This window comes from Chiloscyllium punctatum, chromosome 12, assembly GCF_047496795.1.
Source record: "Chiloscyllium punctatum isolate Juve2018m chromosome 12, sChiPun1.3, whole genome shotgun sequence".
Taxonomy (NCBI): domain Eukaryota; kingdom Metazoa; phylum Chordata; class Chondrichthyes; order Orectolobiformes; family Hemiscylliidae; genus Chiloscyllium; species Chiloscyllium punctatum.
The window spans coordinates 58,188,334-58,208,514 of NC_092750.1; the positions used below are offsets into that span (position 1 = coordinate 58,188,334).

The window sequence follows — 20,181 nt, forward strand, 5'->3', positions numbered from 1 at the left end:
AGATTGAGAGATGACCTTAGAGACTTATAAGGGGCACAGATAACAGAATGGCAAGGGTCTTTTCCCTAGGGTGGGTAAGTTAATATTTTCAAGGCGAAAGAAAAAGATTTAAAAAGGACATCAGGGGCAATGTTTTTTTTAAAATGCAGAGAGTGGTTTGTGTGGAATGAACTACCAGACGAAGTGATGGTCATAATCCTAACTGTTAGAAGACATTTGGGTAAGTTCATGAATAGGAAGGATACGGGCCAAGTGCAAGCAGGTGGGACTAGTTCAGCTTGGGAACAAGGTTGGCATGGACTGGTGGGACCTAAGGGTCTGTTTCCATGCCACAGGTATTCAGGAAAACACGTGGAACGTTGGCACTTATTTCATGGGGGTTGCAGATAGGAGTAGGGAAATCTTACTGCAACTGTACAAAGTGCTAGAGAGACCACATTCATAGCCCAGGGATAAATTTGGTCCCCTTATCGAAGGGAAATTTTTTTTATTGAAGGCAGTTGAGAGAAGGTTCACCAGGATGGAGGGAGTCATCTTATAAGCAAAGATTAAATAGATTGGGATGCTACTTAGAATTTAGAAGAATGATAGGCAATCCAACTGGAACATGTAGGATATTTAACAGACTTGATAGACTATGTTTCATGTCATGGGAGAGTCTAGGACCAGAGGGCATAGTCTCAGTATAAACGGATGCCAATTTAAGACTGAGATGATGAGGAATTTCTTCCCCTCAGAGGATTTTAAGTCTTGCCATAGTGAGGCATGGAGGAAGAGTCCTATTTTTAAGACTGCAATAGATTCGCGTTCAGTTGGGGAAATCAAGGTTACAGGCATGGGGCAGGAAAGTGCATTGAGGGATGTTGGACCAGCCATGATTTTATTTAATGGGGGAGCACCCTCAAGGGGCAAAACAGTTTACTTCTGGTCTTATTACTTATGGTCTTACGGATGCATTTGGATGAGAATGCAGGAGAGAAGTAGACAATAAGTGGCAGAACCTTTAGTAGCGTCAATATTCAGAGGGATCTAGATATACAGGCCCACAATTCCCTGAAAGGGGCAACAGAAGTGTATAAGGTGGTCAAGGCAGAAGTCATGCTTGTCTTCAGTTGACAGAGTATAAAAATTGGCACGTCATGTTGCAGCTGTTTCAAACTTTAGTTAGGCCACATTTGGAAAATAGTGTACAGTTCTGGTCAACTCACAAGGAGGATATGGAGAGGGTACAGAAATGGGTTGCCAGGTTATGGCCTGGTTTGGAGGGTATTAGCTATGGAGGAGAGATTGGACAAACTTGGTTTGTTTTCACTTGAACAAAGGATGAGGGGTGACCTGATAGCAGTTTACAAAATTATATGGGCATTGATAGAATGGATAGTTGGTAGTCTTTTTCCCCAGGGTAGAAACGTCAATTACTAAGGGACATAGGTTTAAGGTAAAAGGGGTAAGTTTAAAGGAAAGGTGAGAGGCAAGTTTTTTTTTATGTACAAAGGGTAATAAGTGCATGGAATGGACTGCTAGAGACAGTGATGGAGCTAGAGATAATAGCAATACTTAAGAGGCAGATAAATAATAGTCAGGGAATAGAGGGATATAGACCATACAGAGTCATAAGATTTTCAGTTTAGAAAGGCACCAAGTGTCAGCACAGCCTCAGTGGGCCTCCCGTAATATACAGTTCTGGTTCACTAAATATTGTTAATAACTCCACTGGACATAATTACAAACACTCTTTTGATCTTGAAGTAGAGTGCACCAGTCAGAAATTTTAAGTTCTTGAATAGAACCAATGAATGAATTAGGTAAACAAGACAACATAATGCCTGTTCATGAGAAATTATCAGCAAATGAAAATAATCTACTCTACAGAAAATTTATTTACTGATATCACTTTGAATTACAACCAAAACAATGCACTCTAAAAGCTCTGGGGTAATGTGGACTATTGGATTTCTAAAGAACAAAGTTTTTCAAGTTATATTTCAGTTCAATGTTAAAGTTTGAAACAGGGTGAGGTGTTGTTACTTCTCAGGACTATGATATCAGAGCAGTTGTCGACCATAGAAGGGTTTTAGTTTTCTTCATGAGACAGGTTGTCAACACAGCAGTGCAGGAATTACTTTGTAAATCAGAAAAGCTAGTAAATGCCCCAAAATAGAGAAACCTTAAACATTTCAAGTATCAGAGCTCCTTCATGTGGCCATTGAAGGCACTGTACCTGTTGACCATGAGAGCAAAACCTGGGGGGAGCTTCATCAGACAGCATGCTGTGCAGAATAATGTCACCACTCAATGACCCTGAGAGAATGCACTGGTCATCCCAATCAGTGGTGAGACAAGTCACTGCAGCCTTGTGACCCTGATCAGAGAGAAAAGGAGATTAAAAATAAAACATCCAACTACACCTTGATCATGCGCACCAATACCAACTATGAGATTATACATGTAGCCCTCAGCACAGAAATCAATACATATTGCACCTGTTTATTCTCTCTAATTTAGAACCACGGTCTTTGTTTAAAGCCAACAACTTGTACTGAAATGTAATTCTTCAAGTATAAATAAACATTTGTGAAAAATATGGATGATAATTCAATTTTTAAAAAACTAAAAACATTGTTATTAGCAGCATGGAGAATTCTGAGCAAATGCACACAGACAATGTTCGATCATTAAAATATGAAAAACAAACAAGCACTGGACATTACTTCATTCGTCCTAAGGCAGATTCAAAGACTGTTCAAGCTGTTCAAAAACACTGAGGTAATTTTAAAGTCTGAACCAGAAAAGGTATAGAGGACAAGTTTTGTATTCAACCACTGAAGCTTATTTAGACTTCCATTAGTTTCAGGAAAAAAAGTGAGGGTGGCAAATATTGGGGATCAGAGTCGAGAATGTGGTGCTGGAAATGACAGCAGGTCAGGCAGCATCTGAGGGGGCAGGAAAATCCACATTTCTGGCACAAGCTCTTCCTCGGGAATGATGAAGGGCCTATGTCCGAAATGTCGATTTTCCTGCTCCTCAGATGCTGCCTGACCTGCTGTGCATTTCCAGCACCACACTCTCAACTCCCGCCGCTTACAGGATAAGTATTGTTCCTTCCAACAAAAAAGTCAGAGGGCAACATAGAAGTTAATAACTGCAGCATTCAACACCATTTACAATTTTGCAGATATCATTTGGGCAAATAGGTGACAAGTAACAGTCACAGCAGACATGTGGAAGTCAATAGACATTTCCAACAAAAGAGAATCTAACCATCATTACATCACATTCAATTGCAGTACCATCACCGAATCCCCCACTTCCAGGTTCCTGAAGGTTTCCCAGAGGTGCACTGACACAGATGGACCACATGTCATCTAGGCATCTGAAAAGAAAATGACAGAAAGAGCCCTGTCGACCCTGCAAGCTCCACCTAACTGAACAGAACCACACTTTACAGACAATATCCCCAGACACCTTCATCACCACCCCTGGCTATGTCCTGTCCCACCAGCATGCAGTTGGGACATAACTAAGACTGCGTCTGCGGTAGGTGATGAGGGAACCAACAAGAACTTGACATCATCCTTATCAATCTGCCAGATGCATCAGTGAGAGTGATCACTACACAGTCTTTGTGGAGACAAAGTCTCACCGTGACATTGAGAATGTCGTCCATTATGTTGTTTAGTACTGCTATAGTGCCCTTAGGACAAACTTCAAGCAGATCGAGCAACTCAAGACTGGGTCCACGAGGTGAGCTGTCAACAGCAGCAATATTATACTTCAACACAATCTGTAACCTCAAGGCCCAGCCTGACCTCCACTCAACCATCACCATCAAACCTGGGGATCAACCTTAGTTCAATGGAGAGTGCAGGAGGATGTACCAAGAGCAGTATCAAGAATCATGCCTAAAAATGAGGTGTCAGGCAACTAAACTAGACTATTTCATAAGATACACGAGCAGAATTAAGCCATTTGGCCCATCGAGTCTGCTCCACCGTTCAATCATGGCTGATATGCTCCTAACCCCCATTTTCCTGCCTTCTCTCCATATCCCTTCAACCCATTACCAATTAAAAACCTGTCCAATGCCTCCTTAAATTTACTCACTGTCTCAGCATTCCTCATACTTTGGTGTAGTGAATTCCACAGATTCATACCCCTTTGGGAGAAGTAGTTCCTCCTCAACGTTGTTTTAAATTTGCTACACCTTATCCCAAGATTATGATCTCCTCTTGGATGCCCCACAAGAGGAAGCATCCGCAACCACATCTATTGTATCCATACGTTTTATCATCTTGAATACCTCAATTTGATCTCCCCTTATTCTTCAGGTATAGGCCTGCATTGTTCAATTTCTCTTCAATTTGACAAACCCCTCATCTTCTAATAAACCTCCACTGAACTGCTTCATTTCTCAATTAAGGGAACTAAAACAGTGTGCAATACTCCAGGTACAGTCTCACCAATGCCTTGAATAGTTGCAACAATACTTCCTTATATTTATATTCTATTCCATTAGCTATAAAAGCCAACATTCCATACACTTACTTTATTATCAGTGTAGCTGCACGCTAGTTTTCTGTGACTCATGAATGAAGACACTCAGATCCCTCTGCACCAAAGCACCCTGAAGTCTCTCCTCATTAGGATAATAGGTCGCCTTCCCATTTTTTCACCCCAAATGCATGATCTCACACTTATCCACGTTTAACTCCATCTGCCACATTTTCACCCACTCTCAAATCTATATCCATTTGCAAAGTTCTTTTTGCTGCATTGCAATGTACCTTCCTGCCTATTTTTGTGTCACCCACAAATTTGGCTTATTGAACCTTCTATCCCTGTATCCAAGTCATTAATGTAAATTGTAAACAGCTGACACCCAAGGACCAAACCCTGTCACACCCCACTAGTTACATCTTGTCATTGAAAAAAAAGAAACCATTCATCCCGACTCTCTAGTTATTGGACAGAAGTCAGAGTCATCTATCCAGGCCAATAAATCACCCCAAGTCCCTTATGGTCCAACCTTGTGAATTAACCTTTTGTGTGGAACTTTACCAAATACCTTCCTGAAGTCCAGATACATTACATCTACAGGATGCTCATTATCCACTTTGCTTTTTACATCTTTGAAGAACTCTAGCAAATTGGTCAAACATCATTTGCCCTTCATAAAACCATGCGGACTCTGATAGACAGCATTTTGACTTTCCAAATGTCCTAATATTGCTTCCTTGATAATTAATTTTAACAGTTTTCCAATAACAGATATTAAACTAACTGGTCTGTAATTTCCCCTTTTTGAATAAGGTTGTTATATTAGCCATTTTTCAATCAACTGGAACTTTTCCGATGTCCAGGGAATTTTGAAATATTGAAACCAATGGACCTATCATCTCTGCTGCACTTCCTTTAATACCCTAGGATGTAGGCCATCATGCATATCAAACAGTACAAGCAGAAAGTGGCAGACAGAGCTAAGCGACGCCATAGCCAGATCAGATCTAGGCTCTGCAATCTTGCTACATCCAATTGTTGAATTGTCACCACCATTCACCATAAATATGGAGTCCATCCTCAATGATGGAAGAGATCAGGACATCAGTGGAAAAAAAACAAATAAGGCTGGAGCATTTGCAGTGACCTTCTGCCAGAAGTGCTGACCGAATGATCCATCTCTGCCTCCTCTAGTCATCCTCAACATTGCAGATACCAGTCGTCAGCCAACTCAATTCACTCCATGTGACACGAAGAAATTGTTGGAGGCACTGGATACTGTGAAGGCTACAGGCCCTGACAACATTCGTGCAATAGTACTGAAGATTTGTGCTCCAGAACATGCTACTCCCTGAGCAAAACTCTTCCAGGACAGTTAAAATACTAGGATCTACTTGACAATGTAGAAAATTGCCCAGTTATGTTCTGAACAAAAAGCAGGATAAATCCAACTCGGCCAATTATCGCCCCATTAGTCTATTATCGACCATCAGTAAAGTAATGGAAGGTTATCATCAACAGTGCTGTCAAGCAGTACCTGCTCAGCAATACCCTCCTCAATGACGCCCAGTTTGAGTTCCACCAGGGCCACTCAGGCTCCTGACCTCATTATAGCCTTGGTTCAAACATGGACAAAAAGAGATGAATGCCAGAAGGCAGGTTAGAGTGATATTAAAGCTGCATTCAACTAAATGTGGCATCAAAAAGCCCTAGCAAGACTGGAATCAATGGGTATTGGGGGAAAATTCCATGCCGGCTGGAGTCATACCTGGAACATCGGAATATGACGGTGGTTGTTAGAGGTCAGTCATCGCTGCTCCAGGACATCTCTGCAGTAGTTTCTCAGGTTGTGTCCCAGGCTCAACCATCTTTAGCTGCTTCATCAAATAACCTTCCCTCCAAAGAGTCACAAGTTGAGATGTTCATGAATGGTTGCACAATGTTCAGCACCAGTTGCGGCTCCTCAAACACTGAAGCAGTTCATTGTTAAATGCAACAAGATTCATGCTTGGGCTGACAAGTGGCAAGTAACATTTACACCACTTAAATGCCAAGCTATGATCATTTTTGATGAGATAATCTAACCACCACCATTTAATTCAATGGTATTATCACTGACCAGAAACTCAACTGGACTCACCACATAAATACAATGGCTAGAAATATAGTGCCACATTACTCAACTTCTAACTTCCCAAAGTCTGTCCACCATTGACAAGGCACAAATCAGACGTGTGATGGAATATTCCCCACTTGTCTGCATGAATGCAGCCCCAACAACATAAGAGACTTGACACCATCCAGGACAAAGCAGGCCGCTTCAGTAGTACTACGTCCTCCACTCCTTTCACTATCGATGCTCAGTAGTAGCAGTGTGTACCATCTGCAGGTTGCACCACAGAAATTCATTGGAAATCCTTACACACCACCTCCCAAACATCCAACCATCCAGAAGGACAAGGGTGGAAGATAAATGGGAACCCCACAGGTCACCCTTTAAGACACTCACCACCCCGACTTGGAAACATATCACTGTTCCTTCACCGTCACTGGGTCAAAGTCCTAGCATTCCCTCCCTCAGGGCATTGTGGGTCAATCGACAGCACATGGACTGCAGCAGTTCAAGAAGGCAGCTCACCACCACTTTCTTAAGGGCAACTAGGGATGGGTAGTAAATGTGGGCCATCCAGCAAAGCCCATGTCCAATAAATTGAATTAAAAAAGAAAGATTGACGAGAATTTGAATTTGGAACAATATAAAAAATTCTGCAGCTACAAGAAAAATTTACAAATGTGAGTTATGTAGTGAATAACTAATCACTTTATTCCCCAAAGCCCATGCACCACCCAAAATGCACAAATCACGTAATGGAATACACTCCATTTCCCTCAATGATTTCAGTTCGAACAAAACTTAAGGAGCTCTACACCAGTTACGATAGAGATCAGCATCGGACCTTAAACTGTCAGCCCTTTTATCATCTGCACATTGGCAGCAGTGTGTACTATTCAACAGCTACACTTGCCAAAATTCCTTCAACACTTTCCAAACTTCTAACCACTAGAGGAAACATCGCTACCGCTTGCAAGTCCCCTCTGAAGGCAAACATCATCCTGGCTTTGCAATTATAATAGTTACTTCTCCATTTCCAGCGTGCAAATTCCTGAAAATCTTTTCTAACAGCAATGTGGACTACAGATAATGCAGCAGTTCATGTAAACTGTTCACCACCACCATCAAAATCAAGCATTAAATACTTTCATGTCCAATGATGATCACACCCAACAAATATTTTTTTTTAAATTCCCTTATGTATTGGTTTTAACATGTTCAATTTCAGTTCCAATCTTTCTGAACACTCTGTTCTGGAAATTCAGCTTATTGTACCCCATTTGAGGACAAAGATGTGTTCGAGATACATAACTTAAAGCAACAACTTTGTGAATCATTTTTCTAATATGCTCATGATTAACATTATGTGTGGACAATTCTTAATTGCTATCAGGAAACTTTTGTCAGACTAAGCAGGTTACAATAGCCACAAGGTTGTAAGGATCAGACAGGGATGATATACAAGTACTGACTGGATAATGAGGCCAGACAATGGTAGCAGCCAATTGAGTCACATGTACGAAATTACAGAAATACCTGAAACTATCTAGCTTTGGCCTGCAAGTTGAGACAGAAACACTGCTCACCCATAAAGTTCCTGGAATATCACTGACCTGAGCAGGCAAGAAAAGCTTCAGTTTGTTATAGTGCCCAGAGGACTATCCCCAAATACACAAGCAGTTCAATCTCAGTCTGCTGAGTGAAAAAGAGGAAAGTTGGCCATCAAACCACGCTTAAGCTTTTTGTCTGACAACTGCTGAGACAGAAATTAAAAGCAGCATATTACCAATATATCTACTCCCATCTTCTAACAGGGGTATTTGAGATCCAATCAGGGGATCAATGCTGCCACTGCGTGGCCACAGTGTATCACCCAGTCTGTACTTGTACATCATCACAACATTAGCCTTACAACCTTGTACCTATTGTAACCTGCTTAGTCCAGCAAGTTTTTCTGAAAGCAATGAAGAGCTGTCCACATATAATGTTAATCATGAGCACATTAGAATAAACTGAATCACAAAGTTGTAGGTTTAAATTATGCATATGATGGGTAGTTGGGTCTGGGGCATTGGATTCCCTTGGGTTGTCTGGACTGTGTATGTATGTGTCTGTCTGTCTACTATTGCATCAGTGAGGTTTTTTTTCAAGAGGCTGTCAGATGCCAGGTAATTATCTATTGGAAACATTAACATGCTTGGCCACTCAGATACAGTTAGTTGCAAAGGAATTTTCACATGGTCCTGATATGGTCCACATACTCCAGTTTATGCTTCAGCAACAGTTATCTTCCAATGCAAGATCTAGGCCCCTGAATTGACTGAGGGAGTTGGCAAAATTTTTTTCATCTGGAGCGTATTTCCATGGTTAGTGAACCGTTACTGCTTCTATTCTCAGGATTCTAATAACGTAAAAATATCTCAGGAATTAGCAGCCCCAAAAATCCCAGCAAGTTTCCAGGACTACATACCTTGTAGGATTTGTGCAATTTTTTGGTTTTCAAGTCCCATATGTTGACAGTAGAATCTGTTCCTCCACTCAGAATGAAATTCACTGCGGAATTCAGTGAGACACAAGTCTGCCCTCTCTTCACAGAATGAAACACACATGTAAAACAGAGGTAATAGTCATTTTAAAAATAATTTTTTAAAAAAATCAATAGTTAGCATTCATTTTGTGTTTCTGACAGAGTAAGCAATTTAAAAAGTAAATTAAAACAAAAATAAAAATGAGGGCAAAGTTGGTAGTAAGTGATGAAAGGGAAAACTGAACCAGACAGTCTCAAAATTTATTGAAAGTTCAAAGATGAGAAAATAGACAAGATTAAACTTAAATGCTTTAGGAAGGAAACCACAGAATGTTACAGTATAAAAAAGGTCCCATCTGGTCCACCATGCTTGTGTTAGCCTTTTGGAAACTACATCCAATTAATGTCCTTCCAGTATGCCTTTGTATAATTTTTCACTCGTTAAGAGCAGAAGGAATTTTAAAATTATGTAAATGCAAAGCATGTTTAGGCTTAAGGAAGTGTTAACAGAGGTTGCAATTGAGACAAAGCTATGCCCACATTTGTATGAGCACAAAAAACTAAAGGCAATTGCTCACATGAACTGACTGAGCAGAATTGCTCATCACGCTACTGTAATTTCTATATAACTCCAGGTTGGCTCGACATACTGCACAGGTGCCCATTCAATAATACACTATGCTGCATTTATAAACCAAGCTAAACGAGATCTGGAATAGAACAATTAGATATTACATGCATCTTTGAATAAACTATCTAGACCTTATCAAAATATAATCAGTTACTTTTGAGAAAGTGGTGTATCTTTAAAGAATATTTGATAAATGAATTGGAGGAGAGTATCCAGAAAAGGTGGCAGCCATCTCAAAAGAAGGAATTCAAGGAACTGTCTCAGCATACATTCTTAGTGATTTACTGGAACCAGAGAAAGTTGAATGCCACACACAAACTCATGTTAAAAATGTATTATAAACATATAACAATAACAAACTAAAACACACCCATAACACATAAAACATCAGAGGGCATAGGTGGGAAGAATGAAACATGTGGAGGCAAAAAATTTAGAGGAAATTAGCTTGGCTCTATGAGAAGGGCGACATGTCAAACGGCTTCTGAATTTCTTGGAAAAGATAATCAATTTGTCAATTTTGTCAAATAGGAATCGACTTTTTCACAGTCAACTGGTTCCTGAGTTCAGAATGCTTACAAGTGGGATGGGGATGGGATAGATTTTGAAGATAGTTAAAAATTGATGGAAAATCATTGCAGTACAAGGGGCTGTACAGACATAATAGTAATTGCAATAGCTCCTCAATAATTACTGTTTGAATCATTTTTGCCAGCATTAGATAAAATAGTTTCAATTGGGGAAAAAGAAATTGTCTGATGCTTATGCACACAGCAGCTTACCATATCCACAGGACTTCTTGAAATACTTTACAAATCAATAATTTAAACTGCAATTTTAATTTTAATCTGCGAACATCATTCTCAAGTTGAATGCACCAGGCAATATACAGCATCATCCCAAATAACAGCAAGTTTAACAATTTGTATTACTGATTGAGGTATGAATATATTCAGCAAAATACCAAAAGATATCTCCTTATTCAACTTAAGCCACCATCACAAGATTTTTAAGGCCTATTTAGGCAGGCCATTAGAATCATAGCACAGAGTGACAAGGGAACTCACCACTATGTTGACACAACAAGATGCATGTTAAACAGAGTTTTAAACCTTTTGTGTGTTGCGTTTTTCAGTAATAGAACAGAAACTAGATATTCAGCTGTGTTTTGAAATCAGCAGAAAAAGATCATTGTTCACACAAACATCCCAAAACCTGCTGACTCCCTCATGTACCAAGATGCACAGAGGTAAAGATGGATGTTAGAGAATAGCATGCAATGAAGGTGAACAGAACACAAGCAGCAAATGATATGCAGATTCAGTCCTTCAAGGCATGCAAATCTTGGGAGTGTTCCCTCTTTCAGTTCCTTGGAGAAGAATGAAGTTTAGAGGCTTTGTGATTCTCAGATGAGATTATGGCCAATAGGCCAAACAGTTCAGGTGAAAATGCATCAGCCCCTACCTTACACTGCCTGACTTGATAGGTGTCTGTCGTTTTGGTGGGAGGAATTCTCCTCTTCGGTTGGTCTCCACACTGTTTGTTTGTTGGAGTAATAAGGTTTTGTTATCTCAATTTAGCAGTAGCGACCCTGAATTATTTTGAAGTCGGAAGTCATTGCCACACAATAAGGAAATGCACTGGTTACTCACAACTAATTCGATGAACTAGATTCTGCACAACTCTCTTCCATTAAGTGTTGCACATGAAGACTTGAAGTCTGCACTGGAGTTTTGGGTCAGCCCGCAAACAATGGAAAGTGGGATTCTGCCAATCCTTTGGTCAGTAAACAGTCAGTTATATTTAGAACTTTCCAGAAGCACTTTGAGATATGAGTGAAACTTTTGTGCAGAAATCACACAAGGCCATTTTGGGTTAAGGTCAGTTCCAAAGCGGAGTCAAGCTGGACTTCAAACATTAATTATTTTCACACCCCACAGATGCTGCCATCTGCTTCATATACCAAGACTTTTTTCACTATGCTCAGTTTTAATTTCAGACCTTCAGCACTTACAGTATTCTGCATTTATTGGTTCAAGGTAAATTGTCTATACCATACTATTCTTTCATTTTTAAAACATCCATTCCTATCATATTGCCATGGACTTATAACAACTGCATAACACCCAAATTAAAAGATGGCATGGTAGTTCAATGTACACATTGCAGTAGTATCCTAAATTACACTCAAAAGACTAAATGGGGTTTTAACTCATTACACTGAGTCAGAATGGAGAGTTTACCAATAACACTAAAATGAAGTAAGTTGAAGACGATCATACAGGAGCAGGATGTAACGTAACAGTAAAAAAAAAATTAAATGATAAACATTGTGTTTAATAGCAGCAAATAGGCAAATGATGTCTTGGACAAAGTATACAAGAAATAGGAGTGAGAGAAGAACATACAGCCTGCTGAATGAGTTCCATCATACAGTTATCATTATGGCTGATATTGGATTTCAACTCAACTTTCCTGCACAGACAAAAGGATACCACAAAAGTTAGGATAAACAAAAAGAGTAAGATCATGCATTTATAAAACTGTCGAACACATTCTAGAGCGTTGCAAAATTTTTCACACATAATCAAACATTTTGAACGGCAGTCACTGTCACAAGAGCTGAGTTGCCAACAGATTCAAGTTTTTGAAGGGTGAAAATAAAGGACATCTTCAAGCAGTAAAAGCACAGAGGTGTAAAAAGGTACAAAAATTGGATTTGGAATGACAGTTGAGATAAATGGTGGAGGAAGACTGTAATGGAAACCTGTGCAATCAGATAGATGGTGGACAATCAATTTTTTTGTTCGAACAGGCACCAAAGCTTTGCCACATGGCCGTGCAGGGGACAGAGACAATGGAGAAGAAACAAAGCTTATATTGGGACTTAAGTTTTCTAAACTGATAAATTGAAACAAGCTTTCATTCCTGCTCAACATTCAGTTTTGTAAAACTGGTTAAGATTGCAAATTTGAGACAGAAATTCGTAATGCAGGAAACGGAGTACAAATTTGAACAATGATTGTTAGAACTGAGATTTAAAAGACCACAATATTTTGGAACTGTATCTTTAAATTTAGGGTAAATCGACCATAAGGCATAGGACTGGAAGTAAGGCCATTAAAAGCCCATCGAGTCCACTCTGCCATTCAATGATGGTTGATCATTGAATGATCAACTCAACTCACCCGCACTCTCCCCATATCCCTTAAATTCTTGATCTTGCAAGGAATTATCAATCTCTGCATTGAAGACATTTAATGTCCTGGCCTCCACTGCGCTCCATGGTGATGAATTCCACAGGCCCACCACACTCTGGCTGAATAAATGTATCCTCATTTCCATTCTAAATTGACCCCCTCTAATTCTAAGCTGTGCCCACGGGTCCTAGTCTCCCCGCCTGACGGAAACAAATTCCCAACGTCCACCCTTTCTAAGCCATGCAGCATCTTGTAAGTTTCTATTAGATCTTCCCTTAACCTTCTAAACTCTAATGAATACAATCCCATGATCCTCAGCCATTTATCATATGTCAGGTCTACCATTTCAGGGATCATCCATGTGAACCTCCACTGGACACGCTCCAGTGCCAGTGTGTCCTTCCTGAGGTGTGGTACCCAAAATTGGACACAGTATGGGGCCTAACTATGTCTTTATAAAGTCTCAGAAGCACATTGCTGTTTTTATATTCCAACCCTCGAGATAAATGACAACATTGCATTTGCTTTCTTAATCACGGACTCAACCTGCAAGTCAATCTTTAGAGAATCCTGGTCTGGCATTCCCAGATTACTTTGGCTTTATGAACTTTTTCACAGTTTCAAAAACAGTCCATGCCTGTATTCTTTTTTCCAAAGTGCAAGACCTCACATTTGCTCACGTTGGATTTCATCAGCCATTTCCTGGACCACTCTCCTAAACTGTCTAAATCTTTCTGCAGCCTCTCCACCTCCTCAGCACCACCTGCCTGTCCACCTAACTTTGTATCATTGGCAATATTCGCCAGAATGCCCCCAGATCACTAATATATAAACAGTTGCAGCCCCAACACTGAACCCTGTAGGACCCCACTTGTCACCAGCTGCCATTCCAAAAAAGAACCTTTTATCCCAACTCTCTGCCTTCTGTCAGACAGCCAATCCTCAATCCATGCCAGCAGCTCACCTTGAACACCATGGGTTCTCAGCTTACTCAGCAGCCTCCTGTGAGGCACCTTATCAAAGGCCTTTTGGAAGTCTAGATAGATAACATCTTACTGGGTTTCCTTGGTCTAACCTGCTTGTTACCTCTTCAAAAGAATTCTAACAGGTTTGTCAGGTATGACCTCCCCTTACTAAATCCATGCTGACTTGTTCTAATCTGACCCTGCACGTCCTAGAATTTAGAAATCCCATCCTTAACGATGGATTCTAGAATTTTACCCACAACCAGAGGTTAGGCCACTCAGCCTATAATTTTCCATCTTTTGTCTTGGTCCTTTGAACAAGGGGGTTACAACAGCAATTTTCCAATCAGCTGGGACTTTCCCTGACTCATGATTTTTCAAAGATCACAACCAACACCTCTGCTATTTCCTCAGCCACCTCCCTCAGAACTCTAGGATGTAGCCCATCGGTGCCAGGAGATTTATTGATTTTTAGACCTTTTAGCTCTTCTAGCACTTTCTCTTTTGTAATGGCCACTATACTCAACTCTCCTTAATTGCTGGGATATTACCCACATCTTCTACATGAAGACTGACACAAAGTACTTAGGTTCTTCAGTTAGTCAAATGTCCAATTCTGCTGTCAACTGGACAGTAAGCCAGGATGGCTTGATTGCTAGCGATAAACAGTGGAAAAGGTCAACTTGCTTGAAAGGAAGACAATGTTTTACTGAAAAAGTGTAGGATATTTACACTTGGAAACAATGACAAGGGTGTCAGAATGTATCATGAAGACACAAATTTCCTTAAGTCCTAGAAAAACACAATTATCAGTTGAGCTATTAGCTTTTCACTCCTAAGACAATCAGAAATTAGGATCAAAAGATAGTTAATTAACAATTCTACCTTGAGACAAGGTATCAACAGTATCTGTTTCACATTGCCATATGGAAGATGGCAGAGGAAGTTTGATATCAGGTTATAAGCTGTGCTGTACCTCAGTAAAAATTTGCAGATGGGCAGTTTCGAGTGTGCTCAGCAGCCTGTAAATTGATCTTGATGGGATGATGGAATTTTGCACTGTATTACTACTACTTGAAAACTTTGATTCAAAAAGTAAAGGTTGTTTCAGTTTTCAGCGTTGCGAATGTCTTTTGCTTTTAAAAAGAATCAGAAAGTAATTGAGTTAGAGATCACCTTTCCAAGAAAGCTGTGTCATGTCAAGAAAGTAGACAGGAGTGGAGGCAAGGCGAGGAAAAAAAATGCCTCACGAGGATCCAAAACACTGGATGTAAAGAAAGATACAGAAGCTTGTGTTGGAAATTTATTTGATCTGGTAGTGTTGAAACTACACAGAATAGGGTAGTATAAGAACTAGACAGATAGCTGACTACATTTGCCTTGATCTCTCTGCAATGTTCAAAGACCAAACAATAACGCTCTGTAGTCACATTCACATAGATCATGTGCCCTATCATTCGCCAGTTTCCTGCCAAATTCAGGGGAGAACGTGGGTGAGGTGAGTTGAACAAACATTTAATTACTTCATGCCTTGAAAGGTGGCAGATAGTAGACATTTCTTGAACTGAATAATTCATTCAAACATCACTGGCAAGATGATCCTTTATAGTCCTATGTGCATTTACAGTGGAAGTGATGAGCAAGCTTTTTGACCAGTACAATCCATCTGTTTTGGCAGAGACAAAGAATGGTGAGATATGCAGTGATTATAACAATGTCAGCCAGGTGGACGTCAGAGAATGATTTTTCTGTTTGGACCAGATCAAGCCCTAGCTGACAGACGCAAACAAGAGTGTCAGACAGCTGTTGGCAGAGTTGGCTGGAGGGAGCTGGATCAGTGTCAAAGACTCTCCACATGTAAATAAAATGTGAGTTGTTAACAGGATACCAGCCTCGACAGAGTTATTTCAATATAGTTCCAAGCACTGATGGCTGAATGGCTTGGAGGGGATCTTGAAGATAATGGTGATCTTACGCATTTACTACCCTTGTCCTTCTATTCAGTAGCAGACATTTACTATAAACCAACTGACTCCCACAGCTACATAGATTACACCTCCTCCCAACCTGCCCCTGTAAAAATGTCATCCCATATTCCCAATTCCTTCGCCTCCGCTGCATCTGCTCCCAGGAGGACCAATTCCAATGCCGAACAACCCAGATGGCCTCCTTCTTCAAAGACTGCAATTTCCCCTCAGACGTGGTTGACGATGCTCTCCACTGCATCTTCTCCACTTCCCGCTCCTCCGCCCTTGAACCCCACCCCTCCAATCGCCCACTAGGACAGAACCCCACTGGTCCTCACCTACCACCCCACCAACCTCCAGATACATCGTATCATCCTTTGTCATTTCCTCCACCTCCAAACAGTCCCCACCACCAAGGATATATTTCCCTTCCCACCCCTATCAGCTTTCCGGAAAGACCACTCCCTCCATGACTCCCCCCTCCCCCCCCCCAACCCAACCTCCACTCCCGGCACCTTCCCCTGCAACCTCAAGAAATGCAAAACTTGCGCCCACACCTCCCCCCTCACTTCCCTCCAAGGCCCCTAGGGATCCTTCCATATCCATCAGAAATTCACCTTCACCTCCACACACATCATTTACTGCATCCGCTGCTCCCGATGTGGCCTCCTCTACATTGGGGAGAGACAGGCCGCCTACTTGCGGAACTTTTCAGAGAACACCTCTGGGACACCCGCACCAACCAACCCAACCGTCCCGTGGCTGAACACTTTAACTCCCCTCCCACTCCGCCAAGGATATGCAGGTCCTTGGCCTCCTCCATCACCAGAACATAGCAACACGACGCCTGGAGGAAGAGCGCGTCATCTTCCGCCTAGGAACCCTCCAACCACAAGGAATGAATGCAGATTTCTCCAGCTTCCTTATTTCCCCTCCCACCACCTTTTCTCAGTCCCAACCCTCAGACTCAGCACCACCTTCTTGACCTGCAATCTTCTTCCTGATCTCTCCGCCCCCACCCCCTCTCCGGCCTATCACCCTCAGCTTAACCTCCTTCCACCTATCGCATTCCCCCCAAGTTCCTCCTCCCTACCTTATATCTTAGCCCGCTTGGCACACCCTCCTCATTCCTGAAGAAGGGCTTATGCCCGAAACGTCAATTCTCCTGCTCCTTTGATGCTGCCTGACCTGCTGCGCTTTTCCAGCAACACATTTTTAAGTTTTGTTGTTAAGAGTTTTAGCAAGTTGTTACAATACATCTTGCAATTGAAGCACACTGCTACATGTGTGCAGTGTTACAGCAAGTGAATATTTAAAGGTGGAGAATGAGATGCAAATCAAGTGAACTATTTTATCCTGGATGCTGTTGGGCTTCTTCAATATTGCTGAAGTTGCACTCAACCAGCCAACTGGGGAGTATTCCATAAAACCTCTCCACTAACTACAATATTTCAATGATTGGTCAATGGTATTCCTCAGCATGTTAATGCTGTGAACTTCAGTGATTGAATGCTGTTATATGTGAGGGGAGATGATTAGAGAGGATTTTTGCCTAGCTCTTGTTTGGTACAAATGTCACTCGCCAGTTGGTCTATACCTGAATATACCCAGAGTTTTGTTTCATGTAGGGTCTCCTCTGTTATCTCTGACGAATTGCAAATAATATCGAACCTTGTGACAAGATCAGCAGACATCCCATCTTCAGCCCTTATTTTGCAATTAAGCGTCATTGACGAAGCAACTGTAGCTGCTTAGGACTAGGACACTACCTTAAGGAACATAGGGTTCTTGTGGTGAAGTGATAGCGTCCCTATCCTGTTACTGGAGTCCAGTTTCAAGTTCCACCTCTCTAATGGTGTATAACAATCTCTTGATAAGTAAAATACCTGCACTTAGAAACTTCTTCATTATATTCGGGGACTGAAATAATTAGCTCCAACAATCATTCTAGTTTTGACTCCAACTTGTGGAGAACACTATCTGGTTCCCACTGATTTCAATTTTACTTGGCTTAATTCCATACAAAGCCAAGGGCTGGCTTGATGTCAAGAGTAGTCACACACATCTGACAACCAAACTTCAACTCTTTTCTCTATATTTGAGCCAAGGCTGTAATGAGATATGGAGCTGATGGCACCTACCAGGATCCAAACTCCCAAGCTCGACCATTTGGTTTTGTTTCCAGACACTAATTTACTAAAATTACAGATTACACAAACATCATAAACAGATAATACAAGCCTTATAATTTTTTAAAAAGTTAAACTTTACAACTGTATATCCTATGTATGCACAGTGGGTCAGTGGTTAGCACTGCTGCCTCACAGCATTAAGAAGCCGGGTTCAATTCCAGCCTTGGATGATCATCTGTGAAGTTTGTATGTTCTCCCAGTGGCTGCATGGGTTTACTCCAGGTGCTCCTGTTTCTTCCCACAGTCCAAAGATATGCAGCTTGAGATGGATTGGCTAAGTTGCCTCATAGTGTGCAGGTTAGATGGGTTAGCCATGGTAAACATGGGATTATGGAGATAGGGTAGAATTGCCTTTGGAGGGTCGATGGCTGAATGGTCCCTTTCAACAATGTAGCAAGTCTACAATTCTATTCACTTGGCTCTGTTTATCCATTAGTATAAACTTACTAAATAATGTACCTTACTTATCTAATCTCATCAATGCCTCCTTTCCAAGTTGTTACTTCATTTGAAGATTTTGTTTATTGCTTCAACATTACATTTTGAAGATGAAAGAAAGTTTGCAGATCAATTTCTTATTTAAAAAAAAAATCAGTCAAGGACTTGCTTATAACTCACCAACTAGTACCAGAGAGCAGTTACAACCTACCAGAGGCAGTGAAATTGCAGGAATGGGATACCCCTCCTTTTGTTTTTCTGGAACTGAGAAACATTAGCTGATAAGCAAATAATTTAAAAAAACACAAGATGCTGGTTACTGTACCTGTTCTGCAATACTCCAAAGGTATACCGGCTTGGTTTTACATATGGACACCGAAATCCTATTACCTCCACTGGCAGCACTCACTAGAAACTGATGTTTTAATAGTTAAAGAATTAAAAAGATCATAAATGCTCAATTACAGCAATGGGCAACATTCAGTACAGGTATAAATGGACAAGTACTAAAAAGGCATGATTGAAACAGAGGGTTTGTTTGGGAATGGGAAAAGACCAAGTTTCATCATATTTTTATAACAGATAATCATTTGCAGTTTCTCCTTACTTTTTTTCTTGTTATGCATCTACAGTGAAACAGAATTTCCCACACTTAACAGTTGCAGAGTTTTGTGAAATACTGCACAGAATTCTTACCAGGTTCTCATCTCAGCCAAAATTGAGTTAACATCTCTGTTACCAGATTTATTTACAAACAAGCGGTTTCACTCAAATTAACGGTACAATATTTGCACAATATTCACAATTGCTTCAAATGCAAAGATTGCAGAACTGATGACTACTGGAAATAAAAGAACTGAAAAAGGCATCTCAGACCATACAGTATATTGGTTAACATTTTAAATGTACACTTAATTTAAAATGATGCATTTAGGCAAGTCTAATTCTAGAGCGAATTATACAATAGATGGAAGAGCCTTGGGAAAAGTTGATGGACCTGGGAGTGCAGGTCCATTGTACCGTGAAGGTTGCTGCACAGGTGGATAGAGTGGTCAAGAAGGCATATTGTATGCTTGCCTTCACTGGACGGGATATTGAGTATAAGAGCTGGCAAGTCATGTTAAAATTGTACAAGACATTGGTTCAGCTGCATTTAGAATACTGTGTACAGTTCTGGTCGCCACATTACCAAAAGGATGTGGACGCTTTGGAGAGGGTGCAGAGAAGGTTTATGAGAATGTTGCCTGGTATGGAAGGTGCTAGCTATGAAGAGAGGTTGAGTAGGTTAGGTTTATTTTCACTAGAAAAAAGGAGATTGAGGGGAGGAACCTGATTGAGGTTTACAAAATCATGAAGGGTACAAACAGGGTGGATAGAGACAAGCTTTTTTTGAAGGGTGAAGGATTCAATAATGAGAGGTCATGCTTTCAAGGTGAGAGGTGGAAAGTTTAAGGGGGATACACGCAGCAAGTACTTCACACAGAGGGTAGTGGGTGTTTGGAACGCGTTGCCAGCAGAGGTGGTAGAGATAGGCACGGTAGATTCATTTAAGATGCATCTGGACAGATGATGAGTAGGTGGGGAGCAGAGGGATACAAACGCTTAGGAATTGAGCAACAGGTTTAGACAGTACATTTGGATTGGGTCAGGC

General features: G+C 40.9%; 1 protein-coding gene across 1 annotated transcript in view; it reads right to left on the reverse strand.

The window, feature by feature from the left end:
- LOC140483484 (protein NEDD1-like) overlaps positions 1-18,896 on the reverse strand; it is a 63,169-nt gene extending 44,273 nt beyond the window's left edge. Inside the window, exons 1-3 of the mRNA XM_072581676.1 lie at positions 18,856-18,896; positions 9,081-9,197; positions 2,222-2,362 (exon numbers count right to left, since the gene is read on the reverse strand). Coding sequence (XP_072437777.1) covers positions 2,222-2,269 — 48 coding nt within the window. The 5' untranslated portion in view covers positions 2,270-2,362; positions 9,081-9,197; positions 18,856-18,896. The remainder of the gene's footprint in view (positions 1-2,221; positions 2,363-9,080; positions 9,198-18,855) is intronic.
- Positions 18,897-20,181: the final 1,285 nt, after the last annotated feature.